Source organism: Trachypithecus francoisi, unplaced genomic scaffold, assembly GCF_009764315.1.
Source record: "Trachypithecus francoisi isolate TF-2019V2 unplaced genomic scaffold, Tfra_2.0 Lachesis_group5, whole genome shotgun sequence".
In the NCBI taxonomy this organism is placed as follows: Eukaryota; Metazoa; Chordata; class Mammalia; order Primates; family Cercopithecidae; genus Trachypithecus; species Trachypithecus francoisi.
The window spans coordinates 95412714-95429955 of record NW_022681470.1 but is presented as its reverse complement, the minus strand read 5'-3'; the positions used below and the strand labels follow the sequence as shown (position 1 = coordinate 95429955).

At 47.2% G+C, this 17242-nt stretch overlaps 1 protein-coding gene across 1 annotated transcript; it reads left to right on the top strand.

The window, feature by feature from the left end:
* Window positions 1-511: 511 nt before the first annotated feature.
* PGLYRP3 (peptidoglycan recognition protein 3) lies at window positions 512-16501 on the top strand. The gene is made up of 8 exons (XM_033197054.1): window positions 512-790; window positions 2714-2809; window positions 6161-6362; window positions 8391-8509; window positions 9756-9908; window positions 11466-11664; window positions 14868-14986; window positions 15657-16501. Exons 2-8 carry the CDS (start codon window positions 2755-2757, stop codon window positions 15833-15835), a joined length of 1026 nt encoding a protein of 341 aa, XP_033052945.1. The 5' UTR covers window positions 512-790; window positions 2714-2754; the 3' UTR covers window positions 15836-16501.
* Window positions 16502-17242: the final 741 nt, after the last annotated feature.

The following is a 17242-nucleotide window of genomic DNA, read 5'->3' as shown; positions in this document are numbered from 1 at the left end:
CTTGGCTGAGCCTGACTGGAAAGTCTTATGCATCAACTGCTTCAGAGAAGAGATAGCGATTCTTGGAGACTGGAGTTGAGGATTGAGAGCCACTGTTAGGAATGGGTGAGGAGAGGAGAGCCTTGATTTGTTTCAGGTGAAGAGTTTGAAGTTGAGATGTGGTGGTGGATGAATGGGCACGATAGCTATGGGGTGAGAATAAGTGGCTCGCTGCCTCCTGGGAATGTGCCTTTCCATTTCTGTCCCTTTCTCCTGCCCCTGCTGGTGACTCCAGTGGAAATTGGAACAGATAGATCTTCATTGGTAAGAAGTTCCCAGATGTCAGGGACAGAACCCCCGGGACCCCAGGTCTACAAGGCACAAGGGCTGGGGATGAGGAAGGAACTCAGGGAGTGTTGGGCAATCATGCCCTTTCCCAGGGAGGAGCTACCTGGGCTTATTCACAGGGCGGGTCCCCAGGTGCTTTCAGGCTGAGTCTGTTCCCACTTAAGTTTCTCTGGGTGCTGTAAACGGAGCTGGCTTGGAGCCTTAGTCCTCTGCCTTTCTCTCCTCTTCCATCTTTTGTTAGGGATCTTGGGTTCTCCTCTTTGGGAAGCCAGAGCCCAAGTGCTCCATCCCCAGGGAGGGAGTGCCCTCTAGCGCCAGGGAGAGTGAAGGCCGGAGGAGGCACCAGCTGGAGAAGAAGGGCAGGGCCTGGAGGCCAAGTCTTGAAGGGAAGGAGCTGCTGGCCAATCAGGGGCGAGCCGACTGCACCCTGACCTGCTGGGCTGGGACAGCACAGAACCTACAGGTATCTGTGAGTTTGAGTGTGAGTCTGTTTCTTTAGAAGCCCTCTTCCAGCAATGGGAATGAAGTCTATAGGGTTAAAATGTGTACATGGTAGGGAAAGTTCTCCTGATCTCCCATGTGGAACTCTTTCTCCAAATAAGAAAAGTTTCTTTATTCTAAATTCTTCTAAATGAGTTTGGTTTCATCATTCCCGGATCTTTCTTGGCAAGGCTGTGGGTTCTGGGGTTACCTCTACCCAATTTATTCCCTTTCTGTAGAGCCCTAAATTCTTATCTATTATGTCTCACTTGTCTCCTGCCCTAACGTTTCTTTAAGTATATAGGATGCACAACAATGTGAACCAAGGTGGTAAATCCTTGGCTCTAGCTTATCCTGCCATCTTAGTGCTTGCAGTTCATGGTGCGAACTGGAGACACTATCAGTTCTGTCTCTGGCAAGGTCAGGGACTGGGCTGAAGCCTTGATGTTTCGGATGTATGATATGACAAGCTTGGGGCAGGATTTGCCATACTGACATTACATGGTTGTGGAAGCACCATGATTAAATGACCAGGGTCCAAACCAGAATTGATAGTGGCTTCCAGAAACTTTGCAGGAGACCAACTCCTAACAGGGCTTCAATCTTGGGAAAGTGAATCCTTACCTCTCATTTAACTAACAAGGGAGGCTGAACATTTTCCCTCATATTTATTAGGTGCCTGCCTCATTTGTAATTGGCTCATTTTGTCTTCACTGCAGTTTTCCTGAATGAATGGAATCCTGGGTGTTATCTGCTAAGTGGTTGCTTGTCCTGACCTAGGAAGCTTCTACATGCTCTACTCTTAAGATGTGGTTTTAAAAATTTTCCATCTGGAGACTACTGATTTCAGTTTAAAAACCCTGGATGGCAATGATCTATCCCATTTGGTTTCAAACTCCACTTTATAGTTTCTCAGTAGGAAAATTGGGGGGAAAGTTGATGTTTTGGGTGGTAGCTCATAGAGCTAAAGTTTCAGTCTGACCGAGGATGAGTAAGCAATTCACTTCAACCTGAAAGAGCAGGAAAGATTCCTAGAGCTGGAAAAGACTATAGTGATCCTATAGTTCAACCTCGGGCCCACGTTGAGAACGTCCATCATCAGAATCTCAAGCAGGTTGTGAAGTTTCAGGCAGAGGCTCTGGAGTCAGACAGACCTGGGTATGAATCTGGCTCTGACCCTATTAGCTGGGAAACTTAGAACAAGTGACTCAAACTCTCTGAGGCCCAGTGTTCTGACGATAAGTGCGGGTCTCATAGGTCATTGTGAGACTACTTAGTGAATATCCATGGAGTCCTCAGTAAAAACCTCGGAACACAGAATGCAGTCAGTAAGTGGTAGCTGTTATTATGATTCTCACTAAAGAAGAGGTTAGTCAAGCATCTGGCAGGGATCTTTGCAGAGTAGAGGACTGAATTGAATGACTTTACATACCTGAGACTCTCAAATGGTGCAGGGGGCAAAGCCAAGCCTGCTTCTGCTTGTAGTTCACTCCATCTGAGCCTCAATGTTCTTGCCTATAAAAATGGGATTAAATATGAAATTGCACCACTAGATATGAAAATACATACACAGGGTTTTTTCATAACAGCTACCTCGAGGATTTTAGAAATTGTTATTTTCTACCCTGAAAGGCCTAAGATCAGGCACTGGGCTTCTATGAGGAATCAGGAGTTGCCCAGGGCAACAGGAGGTGGATGGGGAGTGGGGTGGCTAGACATAGGCATTAGTGTCCTGACATTTATTGGGCACCTGATGTGTTCAAGGGGTCCTGAGAAGCCTGAGCCAGATGCTGGCCCTCAGGAAGCCACAGGATGGTAGGGGAGGCAGTCAGTGATGCCACATAGTAGGTGGGTGCTCCACTTGCAGAGTTAGCATGGTTGTGTTAACTGTTAGCCTCTCTTCCAGGGCCACTGTTCACACTCTCCTGGTCAGAGTCCTGGGACCACATGCGGACGCTGCCGTGGCTTCTTGCCTTCTCCATTCTGGGTCTCCAGGCTTGGGGTAAGTTTTCTTTACTTGTATCAGAAGTGCTTTTGATGAGCAAGAGAAAACTGTTCTCAAGTTTAATAACAGAAACCCATCCAAGTGCTTTCCCTTTGCTAGTGGATAGTGTAGATTTGCAATTTGGAGCCCTGTTCTAGAGTTTACGATTTTTGTTCAAATCCTTGCCTGCCCTTTGTTATGGTCTTCAACAAGTTATGCAATTTCTTTGAATCTTATTTGTTCCCATGATAAAAGGATAATACTGCTCATTTCTTAGGGTTGTTTTTGAGGATTAAATTAGTTCACAAGTGCGCGCCATTTGGCACAAGCAGTAAGTGCTGGGTAATTTGTAGCTATGATTTAATTTTTATCACCATCATTATTATACCAATCATAGTTAAACCCAGCACTTGGGTCTATATTTGTAAACAAAAGCAAATTCCCCAAGAATAGCAATGCCCTTTCTCTAGATTAAGAAGATTTCTTATCATTTTATACGTAACAGTAGACACATAGCAATGTTCAATAAACAAATGCTGTTGAATTAAAATGAAAGTGAGCTTGGTGATTCTTAAATATGACATGTTTTTCAGTTTGTCTTACATACGCAGACCCCCTTCTGAAGGAATAACGTAATATAGCTTTCTTTCTGTCCTCTGCTACTCAGATAGCAAATTTAATGGGATTACCTGGAGTTAGTGCTAGAGAAACTCACAGGCCAGGGAGAAGCTGAGGCCCTGATGGGGAAATTAACTTGCCCAAGCAAGACGGGGAGTTGTGTGTGGTCCTCATCCCTGTCTCCTGGTTCCTGCCCTGCCCCTGTCCTGCCTGCCAAGTGTCAGTGCTGGCCTGCAGGCTGCTCTTCCACTCTGAGAGTCCTCTAGATTTCATTTGCAAAGTGTCCTCTCCAGGCTCTGCCTTCCCCCCTCCCCAGTCCTCTGTGTCCCCTTCACAGCCCAGCTCAGGCCCTCTGCCTGCTGAGGTGGGCTCCTGTCCTCAGCAGTCTCTCTAGCACACCTTGGCCTTGGTGTCCTGGTCATGTATTTGCTCTTGATTTCACAGAAAGACAGAATCCCAGAACCATGGTGGAGACCCTCGATGACTTTGTCTTGTAGGAAGAGAAACAGGTCACATTGTGGCAGTGACTAACCCAAGTTCATCTGACAACTTTGGGGAGGCTGCAGAGTACAGTTGTTATGAACACGGGCTTCGGGGTCAGAGAGTCTGATTGGAATCTAAATCTACGCTTAAAACCTCTGCTATGTTAGACAAGTTACCTAACTTTCCTAAGACTTGGTTTCCCTTTTGTATGAGAGCATAGTTGCTTTGCTTAACTCACGAAGTTGTTTTAAGCCACAATTCTGATAGCGTCCTTAGACATGCTTTGTAATCACAGGGCTGGTCTGTGGGAGGTGGGGCTGGTGACAATGTCACTGCTGCCACTGGCCACTGCTCCCAGGATCTCTTGTACTGAATGGGAGCAGTGGGGGATAAGGACAGGCTGGCAGTGGCTAATCCACAGTAAAGCATCTCTGAAACGTCTAGTTTTTGAAGGCAGTCACAATGATCTGTATATTTCTGTTTCAAGAACCTTGTCTGGCACCAATTGGTGATTAAGACATGTGTGTTAGCTCAACATGTCACAACCGTCTTGGTATGTGACACTGTGCTGGGCACCCATGGTTTGATTAGTAGGTCTCCAGGTGAACCAGGAAAGGTGGCACTGCCCAGATAAGGCAGCAGGCGAGACTGCAGTGCTTCTGGAATGGAGGGAGGCTGGAGGAGGTGGGAGGAAAAAGGCCTCTCCGGGAAGATATGGAAGGCAGAGTCAGTCCGAGGCCAGAGACTTCTGTGGTTCTCCTCTGTGTGCTCCCTAGAGGGCATTAGGTGACCTGGGGAGGAGGAGAGGTTATGCACTGCGGAGTGGGATGTCTGGCTCAGCCTCTGAACTTGCTGGCCACGTGCACTCCAAGGAGTCCACCAATGCACCAGCGCTCTCTTGCAGGGGATTTTCCACAGTTCTCCTGGAATGAGACCCAAGTTAGAGGCTTGTCCCAGAGGCTTATGGACCTGTTTGTCAGGATCTCACAGTTCATTCACAAGGGTCCCAATGGTGAGGCGGTTTGAAGATTGGCTGGGGCTTCTTAAGTGGTCAGAAATGTTTCTCAGGACTTGATAATGTCTGGACTAAGAGTGAATGGGATGGGGAGGAATCCCAAGATGTTCATCTCCAACCACTCCCTTGGATCATCCTGAGTCCTTAGGCAAAGGGGAGTTCCTCAGCCTAAGGAGAGAAAAAGAAGAGAAACCCAGATGAAAAAAGAGAGAAGGAGGCTGAGTGTGGCGGCTCACGCCTATAATCCCAGCACTTTGGGAGACCGAGGAGGGTGGATCACGAGGTCAGGAGATCGAGACCATTCTGGCTAACACTGTGAAACCTCGTCTCTACTAAAAATACAAAAAAGTAGCCAGCCATGATGGCATGCGCCTGTAATTCCAGTTACTAAGGAGGCTGAAGCAAGAGAATCGCTTGAATCTGGGAGGTGGAGGCTGCAGTGAGCCGAGATTGCGCCACTGCACTGCAGCCTGTACTAGGGAGCGAGACTCCATCTCAAAAAAAAAAAAAAGAGAGAGAAGAGAGAGAGAGAGGGAGAAAAAACCTAAAGAGGAAAAGACATGTCTTCCACTCTCAGCTCCAGCATGACAGTGTCTCAACTGTCCCTCAGAGTGCTCCTGGGGCTCCTAGGATGAGGATGGAGAAAGGGAGCCCTCAGGTAGCCTGCAGCCGTGGGCGGGATCTCACAGCCCTGCCACTAGGGAGTGTTCGCCCGGAAGAAAGAGGCGCAGACCCCGTGTTCATGGAGCCTCCTGTGAGCTCTGGAGCCCCTTGTTGAGGAGACTGATAGAGCTTCCTTCAGAGAGTCACAGTTCTTAGGGGAGGGGAAGACAAGAGACACAGTTGAGACCGGGGCAAACGCCAGTGAGGAAAATACATCCTCAGGCTTCCTGGCTAAGGAGGCAGCTCAGAGCCCCAGGGTGGGCGGCGGGGTTGCCTGGGGTGCTTTCTGAAGGAGGGGAGCATGTAGGCCGGGGGCAGTAAGGGATGGGATTTGCCCTTCAGGGAAAGACAAGGAGAGATAGTCTGGGAACAAGGTGGCACGACTTTCCCAGGCTGAGTGCTGCGTGTGTCTGGGCAGTGGTTCAGCCACAGTGGAGAGGAGGGGACTGTGGGGGTGAAGGGCTCCCCCAGGGTGTCTCCCATGCGCAGGGCAGGCCGGGCCTGAGTGTGAGAGGTCACGGCACATGGACGACCTGTTGGGGGAAGACAGGCAGGGCCTGCCATGTGACATTCTGTGGTCTTCCCTACAGATACTCCCACTGTCGTCTCCCGCAAGGAGTGGGGGGCAAGACCGCTGGCCTGCAGGGCCCTGCTGACCCTGCCTGTGGCCTACATCATCACAGACCAGCTCCCAGGGATGCAGTGCCAGGAGCAGAGCATTTGCAACCAGATGCTGCGGGGGTTGCAGTCCCATTCCATCTACACCATAGGCTGGTGCGACGTGGCATACAAGTAAGAGGCTAGCCAAGTCCCCGAGGACCGCATCCAAAGTTACCCCTCTTGGGGTGCTTCCCACTTCCCCTTCTCTGTGTCTCTTATTTTCTGGGCTTCATTTATGTTGCTTTTGTAATGAATAAAAATGGTAAAAGGGAAATCAAACAAAATCCGAATCTTCCGGGGATTGTAAGAGGGATGACTCTAAGCCACTTATTTAAGTGGCTTTCGATTCTGGCGCTCCTGTGAAAAAGCAAGGAAGGTTATGTAACAACTGCAGTTTTAACTGAGCCCTTGAAACTCATGAAACGTTACAGTTTACAGAGGTCTTCACAAATATCACCCAATTTGGCCCTCCCAGCTACTCTGAGAAATGGATTCCTACCATTATTTCATGGGTGAGAAAGCCACGGTTCAGGGAAATTAAAATCTCTGCTCAGAGCGAGGAAGCATGTACCCAGAGCTGTGTCAGGGTGCCTGCCAGTGCAGCCCCCGCTCCTCCCCACCTCACAGGGACTCGCACCTGGGAAGCAGTGTCTCACTCGTTACCCTGAAGGGCCACTCTGACAGCGAGTTTGGTGACCCCACGGGAGAGAGAGGGGTTGGAATGGCGGGGAGGAGAGCCCCGTGAGAAAACAAGGGAAGGCATGAAGGAGTTGTGCACTGTGCATTGAGTATCTGCTCTGGGGACCATCAGTGGAAGCCCAGAACCTTTTCTCCCTTAGCCTCAGGAATGAGGAGACACATGTAGAAGGAGAGGGAAAGAGAGAGTGGGAATGGGGCTGTCCCCCACAGAACTCTAAAGACAAACATAAATAATTTCTGAATTATCCATTTTGGAAAGGAAAATCTAAGTTAGTTTATTTATTTATTTATTATTATTTATTTATTTATTATTTATTTATTTATAATCACAAATAAATAAGAGCAGCTGCAGGCCCTGGTTGTGGCCCCCAGCACCCCTGGGATGGCTGGGTCTTCCCTGTCTGCCCACCATGTGTGCCGTGTCAACCACGACTCACCTGTTGCCCCTGCCACCAGCACCTCCACCATCCTGCTGCTGTTGCTGCTGCTGCGTTGTCTGGTTTGGTCACTGTATTCCTAAGTTATTTCAGCCACTGCATCTCTAAGTCAGGTTTCTGCAGTGACCATTTGACAATCTCCAGTTTTTGCAATGTAGCTGACAGTAGCTGTCAGGGACTGTTCACACCAGACTAACCACAGGCTGCTGTAGGAGTGACCAAGGAAACTGTGAAAGTACTGACAGCAAGGGCGGGGAAGCGGTGGACGCACGAGACTCTACACCCATTCCTCAGGTCAACATCGGTGTAGGGTGGACAGTCGGTCTGACTCAGTTCAGAGTCTTTCCTTGACCTCAGGGAGGTGTTCTTTCTGTGTTCAGTTTGCTGTGGAAACATGTTCTATTAAAATATGAACATGGCAAAGTTGTGAAAACATCAATTCTGAAGACTGATTGGAAAGTGGAGGAGAGAAATTATAAAGAGGCAGGAATAAAAGAAGTAGAATAAAAAATGTATTTGAGTTAAAAAATAAATGTTAAAAATGAACATTCTAAACAAATTTCTATGGTAAAGAAAAGCTTAAGGAAATTCCTAAAGGGAATCTGAAGAAAAACATCAATACAAAAGGAACTATTGAATCTGGCATAATTGTTATAAAGAATGTTCAAGTGCTTGGTCCCTTAATTTAAAAATATGATGTATTAATCCTTAAGCTCTTGAACAGTGTTGGACTAATGTCCTTAGGTCCTTGCGTGTCACACAGTCCTATTCCACTTTGAACAAAATGAGTATTTTTAAAGTGAGGTTCTGGAAAACACATGTAAGCTAAATCACAACAAAAATTAAAATATATTCCTATGTCTCTTGGAGGTCTAAAACTGGTTATTCTGCACCTCCCATTGTTATGTTATTGGAACATAGTACTTGTTTATGAGCCTCCAGAATCCCTTTTCCTTTTGAGGATCAGTGAGAGGTTTTCATTTACGGGGATTTGCCAATAAACCCATTATTTCCTTCTTGTCAGCTTCCTGGTTGGGGATGATGGCAGGGTGTATGAAGGTGTTGGCTGGAACATCCAAGGCTTGCACACCGAGGGCTACAACAACATCTCCTTGGGCATCGCCTTCTTTGGCAATAAGATAGGTAAGGGTCACTCCCTGCGGACCCTGTGCTGGAGAGTTGTGTACACTCTCTTCCTCCACTCCCAAGGCTCAATACTCATCTTTTCACCCTACATCATGCTTACCTTATCTCATGATTGCCCTTCTCTTGAAGTTTCTTTCTCCTTTGAATTCTGTGACATGCCTACTTTTTGTCCTCTGCCTCTCTTTACTGGTCTGTACTCCTGTGATATTGCCGAAGCCAGCATGGGCATTGCTTGAGCTCACAGTTATTGCCATCACTTGTAAAGTCTGAGGTTGTCTGACATAGATGCTGTGACTGCCTCAGGCAGAGAAGCATGGCTCATCTCTTCCAGTTTCTTCCATTGGTAGAAACTGACCAGAAGGCAGCAGTCAAGGAAATCTGGAGCTATATTTTTTTTTTTTTTTTTTTTTGAGACAGAGTCTCGCTCAGTCGCCCAGGCTGAAGTGCAGTGGCGCGATCTCGGCTCACTGCAAGCTCCGCCTCCTGGGTTCATACCATTCTCCTGCCTCAGTCTCCCAAGTAGCTGAGACTACAGGCACCCGCCACCATGCCCAGCTAATTTTTTGCATTTTTAGTAGAGACGAGGTTTCACCATGTTAGCTAGGATGGTCTCGATCTCCTAATCTCGTGATCCACCTGCCTCGGCCTCCCAAAGTGCTGGGATTACAGGCGTGAGCCACCACGCCCGGCCTGGAGCTATAATTTGCAGGCTTCTAGCCCCTAGAAAAACAGAGAAAAGCACAGAACAGGGATAGAGTTGAGAAATAATATGAACAGAACCAGCACCTGCCAGCATCCTCTTTTGACAGCTGGGGCTAGGTAACAGCATTTCTCTCAGAGGTTTTCTGTGAGAATTATGAGTTAACAGATATAAAGAGCCTACTGCATACCTCATCAGGGGAGCTATGAGTAAATTCTGGTTGCCTTTTCTCCTGTGCTAGTACACACCTGACTTGGTCAGGTGGGCCTCCCTCTGCATGTATCCTTCACTGCCTTCCAGGTCTTCTGCCTAGAGATGGAGTGGATAAAGTCTTAGCTTGACTCTTGGAAGAAGTTGTCAGCCTTGGCTGCTGAGAGATCTAGGTCGTTTCTTGCCTCTTAGGCCCTCTGTTCTGGCAACTGAATCAGTTTCCTCTCTTCCAATCCAATTATTCAAGCTCAAGTGGTCATATCATCCTTCCTTCAGGTATCTGGTCCAGGTGAAGTTTCTTACGTTTCTGTGCTCCCTGTCCTCCTCTTTCAGGCAGCAGTCCCAGCCCTGCTGCTTTATCAGCTGCAGAGGGTCTGATCTCCTATGCCATCCAGAAGGGTCACCTCTCGCCCAGGTATATTCAGCCACTTCTTCTGAAAGAAGAGACTTGCCTGGACCCTCAACACCCAGTGATGCCCAGGAAAGGTAAGACCCTCCATGACATGTCTCCCTCCTCCTTGTCACTACCCAGCTATGTTTGGGAGTGCTTTTTCCTGTTAGACCCCATTGGGATTCTGGGACCAAGAATATCTTAGGCCTACTCTGAGATCTGGAAAATTCTGACAGGGCATTTTCCTGGCCTCCTCTCCATCCCATCAGAATGATATAGCCATGGACTTATTCTTAAAACAAAGACATATGTACACAGATTTCCACTCAATCAACAAATATTTACTGCATAGCAGGCACTGTTCTAAGTACTGAGCATACAGCTGTGAACAAAACAGATGAAACTCTTCACCTTCAGGAAGCTTGCCCTTCAGTGAGAAATGACAGAAAATGAACAAAATAACAAATAAATATATATGATGTTAGATGGCGTAAAGGCTATGGAGAAAAAATAGAGTGGGAATGCAGTGGGATTAATATGTATACACATTTGTGTCTATTATGTGGTGACATTAAGACATACATAAACTTACATACCTTTCTAAATACAAAAACCTGCCCTGGCCACAGCATGGCCACAGCCCAGAGAAAAGTTCATGCTCACAGATGATGATGCTGACATCAGAGTGCATATAACAAAAAGCTGAGTAATGAAAGTAATGCATTGTTTTGAAGCGAATAAGCAGCAACCTAAAACCAGTCAAATTAATAAGCACTTCTGCTAGTGTGGACCTTTTCTTGGGATCAGTGATATTTTTAGGATTAGCTTTTTAAAATTGTGAATCTCTAAATAAAATATTTCTTGCTTTTGGACAGGCACTATCTTAAATAATGATAATTCCTTAATATTTGTACAGTTCTTTCTAGATTTTAAGTTTTTTCCAAATACATGTGATCAGTTCAGAGAGTCCACTGACTTTCCGTGTAGTGGCCCTCATACATAAGCACACATACTTGCATATGTATTTGCAATGCATGGTCTTTTGAAGACAATGACCATGGCTCTGTATAACCCACAGTCCTCTGCCTTCTGCTTATACACTGATTTTTTTTTTTTTTTTTTTTTGAGACGGAGTCTCTCTCTGTCGCCCGGGCTGGAGTGCAGTGGCCGGATCTCAGCTCACTGCAAGCTCTGCCTCCCGGGTTTATGCCATTCTTCTGCCTCAGCCTCCCGAGTAGCTGGGACTACAGGCGCCCGCCACCTGGCCCGGCTAGTTTTTTGTATTTTTTGTAGAGACGGGGTTTCACAGTGCTAGCCAGGATGGTCTCGATCTTCTGACCTCGTGATCCACCCGTCTCGGCCTCCCAAAGTGCTGGGATTACAGGCTTGAGCCACCACGCCCGGCTATACACTGATTTCTATAGGTATCAGGCCTGTAGATTTTTGCCTCAGCCCCTTGGCTCCAGCCATCTGACTCAGAAATCCCCCATCTAGACTTCCCTAGGATCCCACAGCCGATCTTACATTAGAATATGCCTGTGGGTGCTGGAGGCCTGGGAGAGGCTGAGGAATCATTCAATCTGGAGTTGAGTGATTGCTCACAGGGAGGCGAAACCAAATTCTTATTCCCTTGACTTTTCATCTTACCACAGTTTGCCCCAACATCATCAAACGATCTGTTTGGGAAGCCAGAGAGACACACTGCCCTAAAATGAACCTCCCAGCCAAATACGTCATCATCATCCACACCGCTGGCACAAGCTGCACTGTATCCACAGACTGCCAGACTGTCGTCCGAAATATACAGTCCTTTCACATGGACACACGGAACTTTTGTGACATTGGATATCAGTAAGTGGGATCAATGCCAAGACAACCCTCTTTTTCTTCAGAATTGTAGGAAGGAAGACTGTGGGAGGGAATTGATGTTTCCTGAGGCTCTCCTTAGGACTGGGTGCTTTCCATGAGGCATCATATTTTATTTTTGCAAGACTGGGCTGAGGATCACTCAGAGCATAGCTAATAGTCAGTTATTTTGCTTAGACATATCTCCAGAAGTGGTTGGGAAGATTCTGAAAAGAAGGCATTAGAAGCCTAGTGATAAAGCAAGACTGTGATATCCTCAGGGAAGGCCATGAAGGGTTATACCTTTTTAATGCAATCCCTTCTAACCTGTCAGAGACAAAGGCCTTGCTCACTACTACTTCAGTCTGCCCAGTTCCAAATTTACTCTCTCTGATATTAGAATCCTGCTATTCTTCCGGTGTTACTTACCTCATTTTATAGGTGTAGGAACTTGTGACCTCTCTGGGCCTCTTTTGTCTCATCTCTACAATAGGGACAATACTTTATCTGTTTGAATACAGGGGGTGAGATCAAAACATTCTCTTTTGGTACCTTTAACGCCAGGTCTGTAATAAAGAAACACATTAAACTAATGGGGTAGAAGAAGCTATTTGGAAAATGTCTTGGAATTTTCATAGGAAGGATTTAGGGCTAGAGTAGAATGTATTTCAGTTATTCATCTGTGACTTAATCACAACAAATCCTACAAAGTCTCAGGTAGACATGCTTTTGCAAATGTATTGTTCTGGGCCTACTGTCTCTCCTTTTAACTACTGTTTTAAAAGCAGCCTTTGCAAGCAGGAGGGAACTCTTGCTTCACTTTGCTGGATTTTCCAAAGGCTTTCTATGGTTATTTAGCACAGGTAACAGGAAATTGACTATAAATCTGGAAATTCCACATGGAAAATGCCAGAAGTTGAGGGAATGTTTGTTCTCCTCTTTCACTTAGTCTTTAGAGACTCAATCCCCATTCCTTGACTTTTCAAAACCTGTTGCAATATCCTTCTGCTCCAGCCTCATGATATGTCATCTGTAACCCTGATGTGGACTGTAATCAGGACAAAGCATCCACTCACACATTATTTTCTAGCTTTTTAATCAATAGTTATTGGATAGCTACTATATGCCTAGTGCTAGACAAGATATGTCAATCTAACAACACACAGAAAGAGATTCTCCAAAGATGATGCATTTGGCCAGGCATGGTGGCTCATGCCTAGAATCTCAGCACTTTAGGAGGCCGAGACGGAAGGATTGCTTGAGGTCAGGAGTTTGAGACCAGCCTGAGCAACATAAGGAGACCCCCATTTCTTCAAAAAAACAAAATAATTAGCTGGGTGTGGTGGCGTGTATAGCTGTAGTCAGTCCCAGCTACTTAGAAGGCTGAAACAGGAGGATTGCTTGAGCCTAGTAGTTTGAGGCTGCAGTGAGTCATGGTTGTGCCACTGCCCTTTGGCCTGAGCAACAGAGTGAGACCCTGTCTCAAAACAAACAAACAAACAAACAAACAAAAAAAAAACAAAAACAAAAGCAAGAGAATAAAGATAAGTAGTTTATTTGGGAGTGCACAGGGAATTTGCAAATCTGGGATATGCATGCTACAGGAACCATAGGCATATCCAAAGAGGTTCAGGCTAGAGGAAGCTTTTAAAGGCAAAAGGGAAAAGTATACATCATTTGTTTTGAAATAAAGGGAACACTGGAGAACACTGGCACTTATCACAGGAGGCAGGAGGTGACACCAGTTCGTTAGTGGAGACAGTGTGTTGGGCTAGTAACAAGCTGCAGTTTTGAAAGTTTTTTGGCAAAAGCTCTTGTTACAGGCTTGTGTGCATAAGAGTCCTTCAGAGAGTCTTTGCGCTAGTTCTTATTGTAGGCTTGTGTGCATGAGGGTCCACCATTCTCAACCTCCTGGCTTTATTTATTTTTGTTAGAGTTTGACACAAGTGACTCCATTTTGATTCTGACAACTTTCACTGATAGACATGAGAGAAGGAGGGCTAACAAGTAACTACAAGTCAAAGTGTTGAGCACTGTGATGGATGCAGAACAGGATAATGTATAGGATGAGCCTCTAATCAAGGCTTTGCGGGGAGTGATTGGGGTCTGAGAACAGCTTCTAGAGGGAGGAGTATCTTCATTAGGACAAGGATAAGGAGTGGGGTTTATTCAGGCAAAGAAGGAGGAAGAGTGTCTGGGTGAGGAGGAACAGCATTTGCCAGGGCCCAGGGTTCAGACAGAGCATTACAAGTAGATTTGAAAGAGTGGAGTGGTGAGCAGTAAGAGTGGGAGTGCCTGTGGGGGCCACATTGCAGAGGGCCTCATAGCGGACTCAGAGAGACTGACTTTATTTGAAAGGTAGCTGCAGACTATTTGGGCGGTCATGCCCTATGATAGGATTTGTATTTTAGAAAAATCACTCTGGGTGCTACTTTAAGAATGGATTGGAAGGAGGCAAAACTCTGGGCAGGAAGCTATTGCAGTGATCCAGTGACTTGGAGTGGGACCATGGCAGTTGGTCTAGAAAGAAGTGGAGGAATTTAGAAGTTGTGTAGGAGACACAACTGACAAGCCACGATTGGTGACCAGGTGGACTGAGTGAGGGGCCTAGAAGGCATTCAGAGTGTTGTCCAATTTTCTAGCTGGAGAAATTTTAGAAGAAGGTGAGTTCGCTTGTACTGTTTTTACAGGTAGTTCTTGAAGCTGTGGCAATGATTGTCCAGGGTGAATGCGTTGAGTGAGAGAATGGCCTAGACTAGAGTGCAGAGGAGCACCATGTTTGAGGAAGGGAAGGGGGGTGGCAGAGGGGCCTGAGAGAGCAGCAGGGGAAGAGTGGAGTGAGTCATGGTTGTGGAAGGGTGTGACTGTGGAAGTCCAGGGAAGGGAACATTTTAAGAGAGTGGTCAACAGGGTCAGTGTAGTCCAGAAGTAAAAAAAGTGTCCATTGTACTGAGTGCCAGGAAGCCACTGCTCACCTTGGAGGGGTCAGATTTAGTGGTGTGGTGGGAACAAAGGCCAGGTTGAAGTGGATTGTGGTGTTTTTTTTGTTTTGTTTTGGTTTCTGTCCTTGTCCACATTGGCACATAAGAGATCTCCAGTCAATATCCGGTGAATGGATGAAAGAATGAGTGAATGGTTGAAGGAGTGAATGAAGTATTTAAATTCTGTTTCCCAGAGTAACTGTCTTCATTTTCTTTTCCTGACTTAAGCTTCCTGGTGGGCCAGGATGGTGGCGTGTACGAAGGGGTTGGATGGCACGTCCAAGGCTCTCACACTTATGGATTCAATGATATTGCCCTAGGAATTGCCTTCATTGGCTACTTTGTAGGTAAGGGGTGAGCATGGGGTAGAGGGGTGCTGGGGGCTGAGGGACCAGGCGGCATGTCTGGGAAGCATGGTAGGAAAGGTGTCCTGTAGTGCCTGGCAGTGTGAGTGGAACAGTTTAGCTTTAAAGTGGACTCTTAATACAGAACGTCACCAAGATCCCCTTTCAGACAGAGCATTTACCCCCAAATCCACCCATCCCCATGCCCAGCTCCACCTCGCTCTATATCCAAGGCAAACATGGAGCAAGGGGGGAAAAGTCTTTTGGAAACTTCAGTGCTTCTATCGCTCAGTTGGCAAATGGGTCTCCTTTCTTGGTAGTCATGGCAACAATTTGGGGAGCACCACTGCCTGTTATGGAAAACCAGTGGGCGTCTCTGTGGTGCTGTATCTGCTTTATACCTGCTCAGAAGTGGTGTATTGTGCTGCAGTTCCCCTCCAGAGCAGTTTTTTAACCTTCTGGAAGAAACTGGCATGGAGGAATCAGAGAGAGCTGTGACCTTGTTTTCTTTTTGTGCCTGATTGCCACAATTTATGTAAATGTGTTGGCTATGGTGATGGTGGAATGGGGTGGGGGCGAGGGGAAGAAAGAAACTGGAATCTAGGTGCTTGTCCCTTCCCTAATCAAGAAACTCTGAGCCCCTAATGACTAATGGGGAAAATGTGTTTTGCAGAAAAACCTCCAAATGCCGCAGCACTGGAGGCGGCCCAGGACCTGATCCAGTGTGCCGTGGTTGAGGGGTACCTGACTCCAAACTACCTGCTGGTGGGCCACAGTGACGTGGTCAACATCCTGTCCCCTGGGCAGGCTTTGTACAACATCATCAGCACCTGGCCGCATTTCAAGCACTGAAGGAGGCCCCGCTCCCTCTGAGACTGCCCTTCGTCTCCTGCTGGGTCTCTCCAATCCTCACCAGACACCCTGGGTCAGCACCTTGTGTCCCCCTCCCCTGCCAGCCCATCCTTTCTCAGGTTCGAATGGTCATGCCCTTTCCTGCCAACATCCTCCAGGAGCCCCTAAACCTCGCAGCTGGGCATTCACAGCCCTCCTGGTCTGAGTTTAGACTTCCTCTCTCCTCACCTACCTCTCCCCTGGGCACCTACCTCCTCAGTCGGGTGAGACAATGGGCTGGTCCTTGTGGCATTTCTCTCTCTCTCTCTCCCTAACCCCGTCTTCTCTCCCTCTCTCTCTCTCTCTCTCTCTCTCTTTCTGTCTGCCTGGTGAGCCTTCCCTATTTTCTGCCTGGAAGCCCCCACCCTTCACCCCTCACTCATGACCCAGGTCAGTGTGCCCACCCCTCCTCTCTGCTCACATATGGACTGGTACATATTTGGATGCAGCCCTTACTTAAGGGTGTAATTTTTTATAGATATGTCCGTCCTCTCCTCTGGGTTGTAAGTTTCTCCAAGGGAGGAATTCTATTTTATTCATCTCTGTCCTTAGTTCCTCAGCAGTATTTGGAGTTTAATAGGTTCTGCAGATGTTTGTTAAAGAAATGGATGAATAAATGAATGAATGGACCCTGGTCCCTGTTCACCTTGCCAATTTGCTTCAGAACTTGCCCTCTGGGGTAGCCGTCCTGGATGGTGTCCCCATCCCACCAGCATTCTCTCCGTTCCTGTTCCCTTCCAGTCCAAGGCTCAGAGCTGGCTCCGGTGGCCTGTCTGTAATGGTGGCTATATTGCTAGGGTCCCGCGTCCATGTCCCCCAAGAGCACTTTGAAGGCAGGGAGCATGTGCTTCCCTAGGGTCAGGCCAGGGCTGTGTCCACACAAGCTGCCCAGTGCCTGCCACTTGCCCTTGCCTGGCGGGGTCCCGCTGGGTGTTGGGCTTAGAGAGAGCCCAGAGCCCTGGTGCTCTGTAGCCCTGCCTACCTGGGCTCCTCTTGCCCAGAGGGAAGCTCCTTTTTTTCAGATGGGGGCCAGATGACATATTGCTGTTTACTGGAAGCACCTGAGCTGGCTCTTGTTTTCACAGGTTTTGATCTGGAAACAAGGGAAGGTGTTGACAAAAAGAGTCCAACTCTGTAAAATATTTGAAGAGATTTATTCTAAGCCAAATATGAGTGACCATGGCCTGTGACACAGCCCCAGTAGATCCTGAGAACATGTGCCCAACATGGTCAGGCTACAGTTTGGTTTCATATATTTTAGGGAGACATGAGACATCAATCGATACATGTAAGATGCATATTGTTTTCACTGGAAAGGTAGGACAACTCCAAGCAGGAGGTGGGTGGGCGGCGGGAGGGCGTTCAAGT

Coding starts and splice junctions, on each gene's coding strand:
- PGLYRP3 (XM_033197054.1), top strand. CDS start 2,755: ATGCGGACGCTGCCGTGGCTTCTTGCCTTCTCCATTCTGGGTCTCCAG. Junction 2,810..6,160: donor TCTGGGTCTCCAGGCTTGGG/GTAAGTTTTCTT, acceptor TCTTCCCTACAG/ATACTCCCACTGTCGTCTCC. Junction 9,909..11,465: donor CCCAGTGATGCCCAGGAAAG/GTAAGACCCTCC, acceptor ATCTTACCACAG/TTTGCCCCAACATCATCAAA.